Source organism: Harpia harpyja, chromosome 2, assembly GCF_026419915.1.
Source record: "Harpia harpyja isolate bHarHar1 chromosome 2, bHarHar1 primary haplotype, whole genome shotgun sequence".
NCBI lineage: Eukaryota > Metazoa > Chordata > Aves > Accipitriformes > Accipitridae > Harpia > Harpia harpyja.
Window position 1 is genome coordinate 52,812,295 of NC_068941.1, and position 13,051 is coordinate 52,825,345.

The 13,051-nt window shown below is 39.8% G+C and overlaps 1 protein-coding gene across 17 annotated transcripts in view; it reads left to right on the forward strand.

Annotated features, from left to right (window-relative positions):
• The window catches only part of TENM3 (teneurin transmembrane protein 3), a 641,819-nt gene that overhangs the window by 531,921 nt on the left and 96,847 nt on the right, over positions 1-13,051 (forward strand). For all 17 annotated transcript variants that reach the window (XM_052779556.1, XM_052779554.1, XM_052779572.1 and 14 more), the window contains 2 exons: positions 615-737; positions 7,437-7,651. In XM_052779556.1, the coding sequence (XP_052635516.1) occupies positions 615-737; positions 7,437-7,651 (338 nt within the window). The remainder of the gene's footprint in view (positions 1-614; positions 738-7,436; positions 7,652-13,051) is intronic.

Genomic DNA, 13,051 nt, shown 5'->3' on the forward strand with positions numbered 1-13,051 from the left:
GCCCCAGCGTCCCCAGCTCTGCTAATCGTCTTGGCCTCGTTCTGTAGACTAGCGTGGGGAATGAGCAGGTAACTGGAGGTTGCGCAGGGTGTTGGTGGCAGCATGAAAAGGAGTGTTCATGTCTTAGGTTAGCCCTGCAATACCCACAGCACTCTCCTTCTTCTCCTCTTGTGTTGTTTCTTTTCCTTTTCTGGCTAACCAGAACAGATCCATCTGCTGGTAAAATAATTTATTTTAGTAGGTCATTTAGGAGCTCACGGAGCTCACTTAAATGATTTGTCTCTTCAGAAAGATCAAAAATGAAAAAAGAGAAAAGGACATAATTACTGCCTATCCTTTTGAACATTGATTTGGGACTGGTAAAAGACTCAAAATGAGACTGGTGAGCTTTCTGTCAAGTGTGTTCACCGAAAGCACTGTATCATTAAAGGACAGTAGTAGTAATTGCTTAGTGCCATTGCTAAGTTGAACTATTAGTCTGTGAATGCTTGTTCCTGTAATTTAATTTTTTAATGTATGAGTTGCTGTTCCACTGTGAAGCGTGGAAAGCCATTATTTGTGTGATTTGTCATTGTGGTTAAGAGCATCAAATAACCTGTATCCTTTACCACCAGCAATGCATCTGTTTGGCCTCAACTGGCAGTTGCAGCAAACTGAAAATGATACATTCGAGAATGGAAAAGTGAATTCTGATACTGTGCCAACACATCCTGTAACAGTACCTGCTGGAGAAAATGGTAAGTGAAAGAGGCACCAATTTTTCTCCTTTCGGAACATTTCCTTTCTTTCTGTCTTCTTTACATTGCCAGACTTCAACACTTTTCCTCCAAAACTCTGTATACTTAATGGAAGTACAGAGCATTTGTAAGCAGTAGTAATTTTAAGTAGATATGTAGATATTAAACAGGAGTTGTATTTCAATTGAAAAGACCGCACCATTCCTCCTACCTCGCATGGATCCTGGGCGATAATGTTGATCTTACTAGGAAAGCTGGCTGCCAACCAAAATTCTGCATGGGAATTTACATATAATATTTGATGAGGATAGAAAAGCTCTCATCACATCCAGAGAAGCAGAACTTCCGCTTACTCTAAAATCTTTGATAACGTAATGATTGTTGTGGGGTCCTCAGAGGTAGCAGGATGGTGCTGAGGCTGGCTTGGACCATCCTGCCTGAGGGGCTGGGGCGGCTGGGGTCTTGTGCTGCAGAAACGGCCACAACAAAGCCAGGGAGCCCGAGGTGACAGGACATGCTATTTCATAAGGGGGACCTGATACCAAGATTCAATCTTTGGGAGTCCCAATGAGTTCTGAATAGTTTTCAGACAAAGCCTTGTCTGTGACAGGGGGGGCACGTAATCTTTTACTGAAGAACTGGCACCAGAAAAGGTACTTCAGGGAGGTTTTGCATATATTTGAAGCTTCTGTCTTAGCTGTGTTCAGAAGGTAACTCATGATCAAGGACCTTCCTATGGCATGATGACCTTGCTATGGAATGGCTTGTGTTTTTCTCTACAGATGATGATGTTTTCTTCTTTTTTTTAATTTCTCTCTGAAATTTAATAGGTCATGTATAATATGTTCGTTTGTTTTCTCAAAGTCTCTAGCATATAATATTGAGTCTGAACCATCCAACCAATATATAAAGTAAAAAAAAAAAAACTCACAAAATTTTATTAATTTTGTTGTAGGAGCTTTTAAAATACAAACCACATAAAGGGATTATTTTTTATCGACCTTTTTCCATGTTGCCCTTTAAGATTCTCAAAACATTTAAGAGCCTGTGCACTTTTGGCTAACAGAGGCTTTAAAATCAATAGGTTTTGAATGGAAAACTTGATTTAAATGGTTGATGAATGCGGTGTTTGCTTCATTACACAAAAATCCATTTTCCCTTTCACAAGGTAGAGCTGACCTCCTTATCACTGAGGAGGAGGAAGCTTCTGCCAGCAGTTGACATCTTGAAAATTTTTCAAGTTATCACAGCTCCAAGTTACAGGAAAGATATAGCTCAGTTCATTCTTTTTGTCATCTTTGTAAGCATATGAAACTTCTTCAGTAGGACTTTTTCTTTTTTCATTTCCTTTACCCTTCTGCCTTTTTCTTGCGCTTAGATATTCATTATCTCTTTCTGTGTTCTTACTTGTTTTGAATGAATAGCAAAAGGCTACTGTATGATTAATGAATATTGATGCTGCAGTGACAGCTCATCATCCCACTGTCTTCGGCCCTCAGTAGCCAATATACTTTCTTGTATAAAATATATACACGGTTTTGTAAATATTTTATAAATATAAATTGTTCTTTTTCCCTTGATCGTTTTTAATTTTTTTTTTACAAATTAATACCTGTTATACCTTGCCTCAAAAATAAAAGGAAATAACAAGTACATCAAATCCCATTTTTCCTTCCTTATGTCCCTAAATACTGTACAAGAGAACAGGGTTAATTCCATCCACTGTTAAAATGCTGTCCTCTACAAAATAGGATAAGTGGCCATTTATCAGCATACATCAATACTAAACAACAGACAGACCAGAGAATATACATTTTAAACCACAAAGGGAAAGTTAAGCAGAAGGGACAGTGTGAGGACTAGATGTGAAATTTAAGGGGGAGGGCCCTGTGCTATTATACTAGTTACTGAAAACTGTAAGGAAGAATCAATAAAGTCTTGATTTGGATACTTCAACAGCTGAACAACTTTCAGTACTGCTCCTCTTTAGGCCCCTGGTAATATCCTGATACTCTGATTTAGATGGGAGAAATTCCCAGTGTTGTATGGGCCAGGTATTTTCCTTGACTCTGTCTCATCTAAACTTTGGATAATCCTGGGCATGCTTCGGTCAGAAAATCATAGCCCACTGTGTCCTAGATCCCAGGTATTCATTTGCCATTCAGAACTACAGGTACTTTGTGTGATGAATTAGCAAAGATTAAACTTGAAAATGCATCCTTATAACCTCTGAAGAAAATTCAGTTGTGGTTTACCTAGAAACAGCTAGTCATAAATAGACAGTAAAAGCATGTTAAATCATCCTTAAATGCAAATAATTTGTTAAGTGAAGCTTGAATCTCTGAACAAGCATTTTCCAAAGGTTTTTTGTTTGTTTCTTTTGTGGATTTTTTTTTCTTTCCTCTCCCAGTGCTTCTCTCTATATGAACAATAAACTGCTGGCAACATATCACCTGCTTATCTAGACAGGCATGATTCAGGGCTGCATAAGGTGGCATAAGAATGTGTGTTTTCTATGGATATGATGAATTTTATAGGCCATTTCAGTTTAGGTTCTCCAAAGTAATTCGTTAAGCCATGCTTAATCAAATAGAAACATGAACTTGAGGTGCATCAGTGCTTTATCTGTTTTTATAACTAGGCAATAGAAAAGAAAGGTTAAAAACCAGAGCTTGTTTAACCATTCTGTTCTAGCAGTTGGTCACATCTCACATGTTGCTGGCTTTATTTTATGTCATATGAAATCTGTGTGCAATTCAGAAATACCTTATAAAAATAAATGCTTAATGGCAGATTTTTTTTAAATGCAAGACAGGAAAAAAGTGAATGGGAAAAGTGGCATTTCTTTTGGCTTATTTGGATGCACTTTTTGAGATTATACTCATTAAAATACATTATACTTTCTTTAACTGATATGTATTGAGCTTTTTTGTTTCGTTTACAGTATCTCATGTTAATTAAAGGTACAGTAACTTCTTAATTAGATGTTATGTTGGGGTTTTTTTCTAAAAAGGTATGTTTTTAAGGAGGATTTTTATTTCATTTCTTGAAACAGTTGTTGCAGAAGGATATATAGCAGATGTCTCACAGAAAAAGATCTGAATACAAGATTATTCAATGGAAGGGGAGAACATGCTATTGACTGTCTGTAAATCCAGCCTTGCAACCTAATATTCTAATTAGTATTGCCTTTGAAGGATGGAAAATGATATTATGTGTGAAACTATACAGCAATTATTGTTGAGCATTTTTGTGTTTTGGTTGTGCATTCATTTCTATTCTGTGTTATAGACACTCAGTATCTCATGTTTTAATCTATAGAATGTTTGCAAATAAGGAGAGGGAGTTTGGCTTCATGTCATTTTAGTGATATTTGTGAATTATTTTTCTGGTATGATAATTAAATATTGCTTATTGCTTTAAATATTTGTTTAGCTCTAAATATTTGTTTAGCTCAGGGTTTTGTCCACCCTAACCTCAGACAGTTGAAATACAATTTACAAATACTAAGTATAACAAATATTTTACCTATTAATTAGCCATAATGCATTGGATTATCCATATCACAAATGCATCATATAATGATTATATATATTAGATAGTATGTGATACAGCAAATCAATATATTTTGTAAATTAAATAACAGTATATCTAGCAATAGAAGTACAAATCATGATACAAATATTATTAACGTATAAATATTTATGTGTATTTGTGTTATTGCCTTTTGGGGAACGTCTGTGAAAGAAGAAATTTTGGGGGTGGAGAAGTTTAGTGAAGGAGAATATATCCAGGAGGCTAGGTATTTTAAAATTTGGTATTCTTATTTGGACTGTTATGTCATTATGGAATTGTGTGAATAAATGTGACATTTCATATTTTGCTTTAACGCTGTGTATAAGAACTGTTACTGTTTAGAAAGTGAAAAGGAAATGGTGACGCTACTAAAATTTTTCTTATGCCCATTGAGATACAACAGGGAACAAAGAATAATTAACGCCCTATTCTTAGGAGGCCAAACAACTAGTGACGATTTTGAGAGAGGTTGTATGGTGTTAAAGGGGCATGTGGCTACAGGGTAAAACTACCTCTTTTTTGGTAAATAAAATGGGAGTCTGTAGGATCATTATCCGCTAAGGATAAGTGTTGAAGCCCAGTAATAGGCATTCCTGGCAAGTTGGTCAAAATGTTTGATAAAGTGCACCTGCTCAAGCTGTCTAGTTCATCTTTTCAGTAATAAGAGGTAGTTGTTTTTCATTTCAAATGTAGAAATAGGGGAAGCTGCAGATCAATACAGCAAACAAGTGTTTATTGTTTAGTGATTACCAGTCATCAGTGTGTGAATTTATATGACACAACTTGCTTAAATTTGAAGGAAGTGGTAAGAAACAAATGCTTAAATGAACCAAAATAGTGAATACAGATACATCTTCTAGAATAACATATGAATATTGTGAAAGGTTAAGTCCAAAGTTAGAAGAGCATCAGACTCATCCTGAAAAGTGTAAAAAAATGGTTTCTCCAAGATGAGGTATTTCACTGTCTCTTCTCAGCAGAACATTGATCATCAATATGATGATCCTGGAAGTGAGACATTTTCAGTGACTGCAACACCATTGTGGCACAGCTCTGATGATGATGCAAGCCCCCACTCAAGGCCTCTCAGTAGTGCTTCTGTACCTGTTTAATTCAGCAGCAGTCTCTGTTCATCTTGGATGCACAAAAAGTGGCAAGGATCAATCTGTGACCTCACTTGGCATTTCAGATTTTAATCTAGTTTTTTAAAGTCTAAATGTTTGCAAAAAGGTTGTGTCAGTTTGTTCCATCAAATGATGAATAATGTAGAATTTGAACATAAAAGACAGGGCAGCAACAGAGTGTTGTCAGTTCTTCAGAACACTTGCACACAAACAAGTCAGCATCACTTGAACATGCTTATCACATTCAGATGGGTTTAGTTCAATCTTTATAATAGACTAGCTGTTGAAAAAAAGAGTGTAAATTGGTAAAAACACAGCAGACCATAAGATTGTAACTACAGTCCCATTTTTCTTTATATTGCTTCACTCAAGGCTCACCTTGCTGTGCCAGCTGCTTAAATGTGGCATTACTTGCTTACTCCAGAGTTGACATGTTGGTAAGCAAGTTCTTGCACACATCTTTGCATCTTAGTCTAGATTTGACACTGCTGATTCCATCAGATCGAAGTAGGCTTTGACCCTGGCACCAGCTTCCAAGACTGCCTATGAACAGCGGCACGGCATGGAGTTAGTGCCTGAACATCGGATCCGAGTCTTTGGCCTCAAACAGACTTGATGCAAACTCATCTAAACCATCTCAGATTTTAAAGCTGGGTGGTGACGGCTTGTGCAAACCACTTCTTTAGTGCATCAGTCTTAGTAGTTCTGTTTCCTATGAATCTGGCAGGTAGAAGACACTACCACAACTAAACCACAATTCATTTGCTGATGAGCTTTGAGAAAGGTTTGTAATCTTCGCCAGATTTAGCACGTGCCTGTGTGGTACAAGCAGGGGCAATGTGGAGATCTCGGAGCTATCACAGACCTGTGCTGTCCGTAGCATCCAGCCTAGTGCTTTGCAGGGTCGTCAGCTTGGGCTGGAACAGTTTTACCCCTTTCGTTTGTTTGACAGTGCTTCACCAGTATGGCACGGAGCCTTGCAGATTGGATGACACTGTTCTGTACTTGAGCTGCGGTGTAGATTCAGTCTCTGTTGCCTGGACTTACCCACTTGAACAAAAAGTTTGTTGGGGGTATCTAAAGTTTATGACTTTATTTACTTCTTTTTTAGTGCCACACCCAGTAGTCCGGTTTTTCAGTGTTAGCGTTTGACATCATGTGTCTTTTGCATGTTAGCATCTTCTTTGCTGCTTCTGGGCATTTCCAAGGCATCATCACTGGCCTCCTAAGGCTAACTGATGGTTGCACAAATTGTTAATGCCCTTCAGTGCTAGGTTTTTATTCCTAGTAATTGGCCTGCGGGATAAATACATATTAATGGTATAGAAAACAGTGAAAGTACCAGACTTTGACATGCTATTATACGTTTTATTCAGGAGACAGTGTGGACAAGGAGGTGATAACAAGCTTGGGGCTGAGGCTAGGAAGTGCAGAGGATGTAGGCGCTATGGGGAGCGAAGGCATAAGGACGTAGGCACAACGAGGCAAGAAACATTGCCTTTTTTGGGGGGAACAGAAAAACAAAAAATAGGAAACCAGAGCTGTAGACATTGCTAGTATTATGTAAATGCTCTGATATTTAATGTAGAAAAGACTGTATATTAGTTCTCTTGACTGCTTATGTTTATGTATCTATTATTCTTAAAATCTGTATGCTGCATTTCCCTTTACCTTAAAAATTTTTAGTGTGAGACTTTGTGCTGGAAAATCCCTGTTAAAATACTTGCAGGAAAAAATGAATAGTTTAATGTAGATCCTAAAACAGTTTCCATAATGCTAGTGCTTAGAGAAGTTACAGTATTTTTACTTGGTAGGTATTTGTGGTATCTTTGCCTTTTTATTTCCAAATCATCGAATTCTCTGGGATCTTATATTCAGAAAGATTGTCAGGTAACATTTTATCTGAGGTGATTCTAAATATTTGACGGCTTATATGAAGGATGACTGAAAGCAAGAAAGGAGTACTAATTTTTGATCTCTTATTATTCTAACCTGTCAGGAAAATTAGGGGGATTTGCACAAGAAAACAACACTATAGATTCTGGAGAACTTGATATAGGCCGAAGAGCGATACAAGAAGTTCCCCCTGGGATTTTCTGGAGATCACAACTCTTCATTGATCAGCCACAATTTCTAAAATTCAATATATCCCTTCAGAAAGATGCATTGATTGGAGTATATGGCCGAAAAGGCTTACCACCTTCACACACTCAGGTGAGAACTGCTTGCATTAAAAGTAGGACACATTATTGAAAACTGTGAGCTTGTATTTTTTGTATGTTTTTTTCTTTCTCAGGATTACATCCCTTTCCATTTTGCTGATTTTTATTTTTACTTTTTATACTTTATTGATCTCATGTGATGTCCAAAACATTTGTAATACTGTAAGTACTGGGTTCTAAAGTGGGGGGGGCAGAATCTGTTCTGAATGCTGTGAGCAATGATGATGCTTTAGATATGGAGTTGTTTCATGCAGAATTTACAGGTACTTTTATCTTCTGTGGTATATAGACATATCTTTAAAAACCTAAGCAAACTAGTACAGTATCTTATGGTCAAGAGTGCCTGGCAAAGGCCACATTAGCCAAATTTCCAAGCAAGAAGACAACAGTTTTTTAAGGAAGTTTCAGTTTGTTCTACAAGCACATGCTACAGTATTTACAGCTTGGTGTCTCATTAAATAAACACATAAAATAAAAAATAAGTAATATGTGTCTACAAAGATAAAGTGAACTGGGGTTGTAAAAGCGTCAGTCTTCACTAGACATCTAGTGTCTTGAAAATTTGTTCTTAAGTGTCTCAGAGGATTTATTCTGCTCCACCCCCAGAAGGTTTCTAATGACACTTTTCATTGCATATGGTCATGCCTTTGCATAGTAACAAAGAAACGCTTTTTTTGTATAGTTATAGAAAAATTAAAGTATAAAAGAATGAATAGTCTTCTGATTGGCAGGAGAAAGGGAGAATCATTGTCTGAGATGGCATTTTAGAATCAATTGTATTCAGATTTTATTTTTAAGATTTAAGACTCTCCAAGTTTAGATTTCTTTCAGCTCAATATTTGTCCAAATGCTGGCTCTGAACCGGTTTTCCACCTGAAAAGGGAGTTGAGCTCATGCTCTTCTACCCCATTTAGGGAATTATGCAACGTCTTACTGATTTTTTTTTTTTTAAGTGTATGATTTGCCCAGGACACAACTCTTTAAGTATAGCAACCTAATGGTATAATTGGAAAGAAGCTTGACTGATTATGCCTGATAAGCAGTTGCAACAGCAAATCCATAACTGCAAAATTAAAATACTTTATTTTAATCCCACATTTTTTTTATTTTGATTTGCATGCTTCTGCACTATTTAAATTTATTTTGTTTTTTCTTCAGGCATAAGTTTTAAAAGACCTAGAACATAGAAATATTGCTAATTATATCACCTGTTTAGCAGTCACAAACCATAGAGGAAGAATTAGAGTCAGCAAAGCAGTTTCATGCAGCTAAAATCACAAAATGTTACATTAGCTTTATTTTTTAGTTTAGGTTCCATTAAAACACAAACAATTTACTGAATGCAGAAAATGCACTTATTTAAAAATCTGATCCTCATAAAAATTATTAAATGGATTTTCTTCAGACCATCACATATGAACGCCTACCCTCAGGCTGACAACAAGCACAAGAAATTCTAGCTGAAAGAAAATTGATTCAGAAAGTTATCAGCCATTGGAAAGAGGGGTTTGGAATACAAACACATCTCAGTGATAATAACAGGAGCTAGGGGAATACATGTGTGGCAAGAATGAATAAAACTGAAGAAGCTGATTTGGACTGTGCATTTGTATGAGAAGTTATGCAAGTAGATACATCTATGAAAAAAGATCCTTACTTGATTCCTTATGCTGGCAAAAGATTGAAAGAGGGGTGCCCTTTATCCAAAAACTCGGGAAAAGGAGTTAACTAAATCTGTTTCCCATCATCTGTGTTACACAGACTCCTTTCCCTTTGGATTCCTACTGCCCAAGTGCTTATTCAGGTTTAAGTATAATACAACAGAAAGAATCATATGCAAATCCTGCTACTATATCTTCTGTAGTTTCTGTGACATGTTGGATATATTGTTCCCAGGATATAGGTCAAGCTCTCTTGTCCTGTTTTTGCCTGCTATATAATTAGAGTATTTTTTACAAACCATTTGACTGACACTCGATACCTTGAAAAATTAGGCATGCTTACTTATCAGTGCCCTAGTGAACTTCTAGGGCTGCTGAAGATTCCCAAGGGTGTGGGGTTATCAGAACGTTTATATGGCCTTGAACCCGATGATGTCTGGTTTAGGTGCCTGAGATAAAGCATGTATGTAATCTAAAAACGCAGTTCCAGTGAGCAGTTGGGGGTTTTTTGTGACAGTGCTCCTTCACGTCGGAGGAAAAAAAAGGAGTAAAATATTTCTCAACTGTTTAGGCTTTTCTGCAACAAAGTCCTAATCATAGGACTTCGATGAAGACACAACTTGTACTGGTAAAATATGTGTTTTACCAAAGTAGCTAATATGAACAAAATAAGGTATTTAGGCAAAAGGACGTCTAATGAAATAGAACATTGAGGCGTTTGCAAGCATAATTCTGTTTATTGTTTTCTTATTTCCCCTAACCCTTATGGCTTGTACTGACAAAAGTTCTTAACTGCAAGCCAGGCATAGCTAGCAGGGGCAGACTAACAGCTATTTCTGGGCTTCGCTGCATCCTTCCATCGGACAAGGCAGCTTACTTGTATAGCTCCAAGTGTCATAGGAGCATATTAGAAAAATACATGAATGTCCACGCTGTGTCTGATCAACGGCCCATCTAGCACAGCATTCTGTCTGTGACAATGTGGCCATTAGCAGATACGTAGAGATTAATATAGCAGCATGACAGATTTGTAGTTATTCTTCCTGCAGTACATTCCTGGCCTCCAGCGTTTTAAGGCTGAAGGACTTCCTGAGTCAAAGGTGCTGTCTTAGTGTTACAACCTTTGATAGATTCTTTTTTCCTGTGAATTTGCGTAGTCACCTTTGAACCTATGGAAGCTTTTAGCATCCATGACATTTACGGCAAGGAGTTTCATAGAATCATAGAATCATTTCGGTTGGAAAAGACCTTCAAGATCATCGAGTCCAACCATCACGCCATGCCCACTAAACCATGTCCTGAAGTATCCCGTCCACTCGCTTTTTGAATACCTCCAGGGATGGTGACTCAACCACTTCCCTGGGCAGCCCATTCCAATGTTTGACAACCCTCTCAGTAAAGAAATTTTTCCTAATATCCAACCTAAATCTCCCTTGCCTCAACTTGAGGCCATTTCCTCTTGTCCTATCTCCAGCCACCCGACAGAAGAGACCAGCACCCACCTCTACTACAGTCCCCCTTCAGGTAGTTGTAGAGAGCAATAAGGTCTCCCCTCAGCCTCCTCTTCTCCAGACTGAACAGCTCCAGTTCCCTCAGCCGCTCCTCATAAGACTTGTGCTCCAGGCCCCTCACCAACTTGGTTGCCCTTCTCTGGACACGCTCCAGCACCTCAATGTCTTTCCTGTAGTGAGGGGCCCAAAACTGAACACAGTACTCGAGGTGCGGCCTCACCAGTGCCGAGTACAGGGGAACAACCACCTCCCTGCTCCTGCTGGCCACACTATTCCTGATGGAGGCCAGGATGCCGCTGGCCTTCTTGGCCACCTGGGCACACTGCTGGCTCATATTCAGCCGGCTGTCAACCAGCACCCCCAGGTCTTTCTCTGCCAGGCAGCTTTCCAGCCACTCTTTCCCAACCCTGTAGCGCTGCATGGGGTTGCTGTGACCGAAGTGCAGGACCCGGCGCTTGGCCTTGTTGAACTTCATACGATTGGCCTCGGCCCATCGATCCAGCCTGTCCAGATCTCTTTGTAGAGCCTCCCTACCCTAAAGCAGATCGACCCTGCCTCCCAGCTTGGTGTCACCTGCAAACTTGCTGAGGGTGCACTCAATCCCCTCATCCAAATCATCAATAAAGATATTAAACAGAAGAGGGCCCAACACCGAGCCCTGGGGAACACCACTTGTGACCCGCCGCCAACTGGATTTCACCCCATTCACCACAACCCTCTGGGCTCAGCCATCCAGCCAGTTTTTCACCCAGTGAAGAGTACACTTATCCAGGCCACGAGACGCCAGTTTCTCGAGGAGTATGCCATGAGAGACAGTGTCAAAGGCCTTGCTGAAGTCAAGGAAGATAAATCCACAGCCTTTCCCTCATCCACTAGGCGGGTCACCTGGTCATAGAAGGAGATCAGGTTGGTCAAGCAGGACCTGCCTTTCGTAAACCCATGCTGACTGGGCCTGATCCCCCTCTTATCCTGGACTTGCCATGTGAGTGCTCTCAAGACAAACCGTTCCATAATCTTCCCCGGTACCGAGGTCGGGCTGACAGGCCTGTAGTTCCCCGGATCCTCCCTCTGACCCTTCTTATAAATGGGAGTCACATTGGCAAGCCTCCAGTCCTCTGGGGCCTCCCCTGTTGACCAGGAATGCTGATAGATGATAGAGAGTGGCTTGGCAAGGACCTCTGCCAGTTCCCTCAGTACTCTTGGATGGATCCTATCAGGTCCCGTAGATCTGTGAGTGTCCAGATGGCATAGTAGGTCCCTATTTATTTCCTCCTGGATTAAGGGGGGTATGTTCTGCTCTTCATCCTTACCTTCCAGCTCAAGGGGTGGAGTACCCTGGGGATAACTGGACTCACTATTAAAGACTGAGGTAAAGAAGGCATTAAGTACCTCGGCCTTTTCCTCATCACTGGTTGCTACGTTCCCTTCTGTATGCATTAAAGGAAAGATATTCTCCTTGGGATTCTTTTTACTGTTAACATATTTGTAAAAACATTTTTTGTTGTCCCCTACGATAGTGGCCAGATTTAGTTCTAGCTGAGCTTTTGCCTTTCTAATTTTCTCTCTGTATGATCTAACAAGATCCCTGTACTCCTCCCAAGTTGCGCGCCCTTTCCTCCAGAGATGATAAACTCCTTTTTTTCTTGAGTCCTAGCAAAAGCTCCGCGTTTAGCCAGGCCAGTCGTTTTCCTCAGCGGTTCGACTTGCGACACATGGGAATAACCTGGTCCTGAGCCATTAAGATTTCCTTCTTAAAGAATGTCCATCCCTCCTGGACCCCTTTGCCCTTCAGGACCGTCTCCCAAGGGACTCTCTCAACCAGTGCCTTGAAGAGGCCAAAGTTAGCCCTCTGGAAGTCCATAGTGGTGGTTTTGCTGGCCACCTTCCTTGCCTCACCAAGAATTGAAAATTCTATCATTTCATGGTCGCTAAGCCCAAGACGGCCTCCAACCATCACACCTCCCACCAATCCTTCCCTGTTCGTAAACAACAGATCTAGCAAGGCTCCTCCCCTGGTTGGCTCACCCACCAGCTGTGTCAGGAAGTTATCTTCCACACACTCCAGGAACCTCCTAGATTGGTTACTCACTGCTGTGTTGTATTTCCAGCAGATGTCTGGAAAGTTAAAGTCCTCCATGAGGACAAGGGCACACGATTCTGAGACTACTGCCAGCTGCTTGTGGAATGATTCATCCATCTCTTCAACCTGGTCGGGTGGTC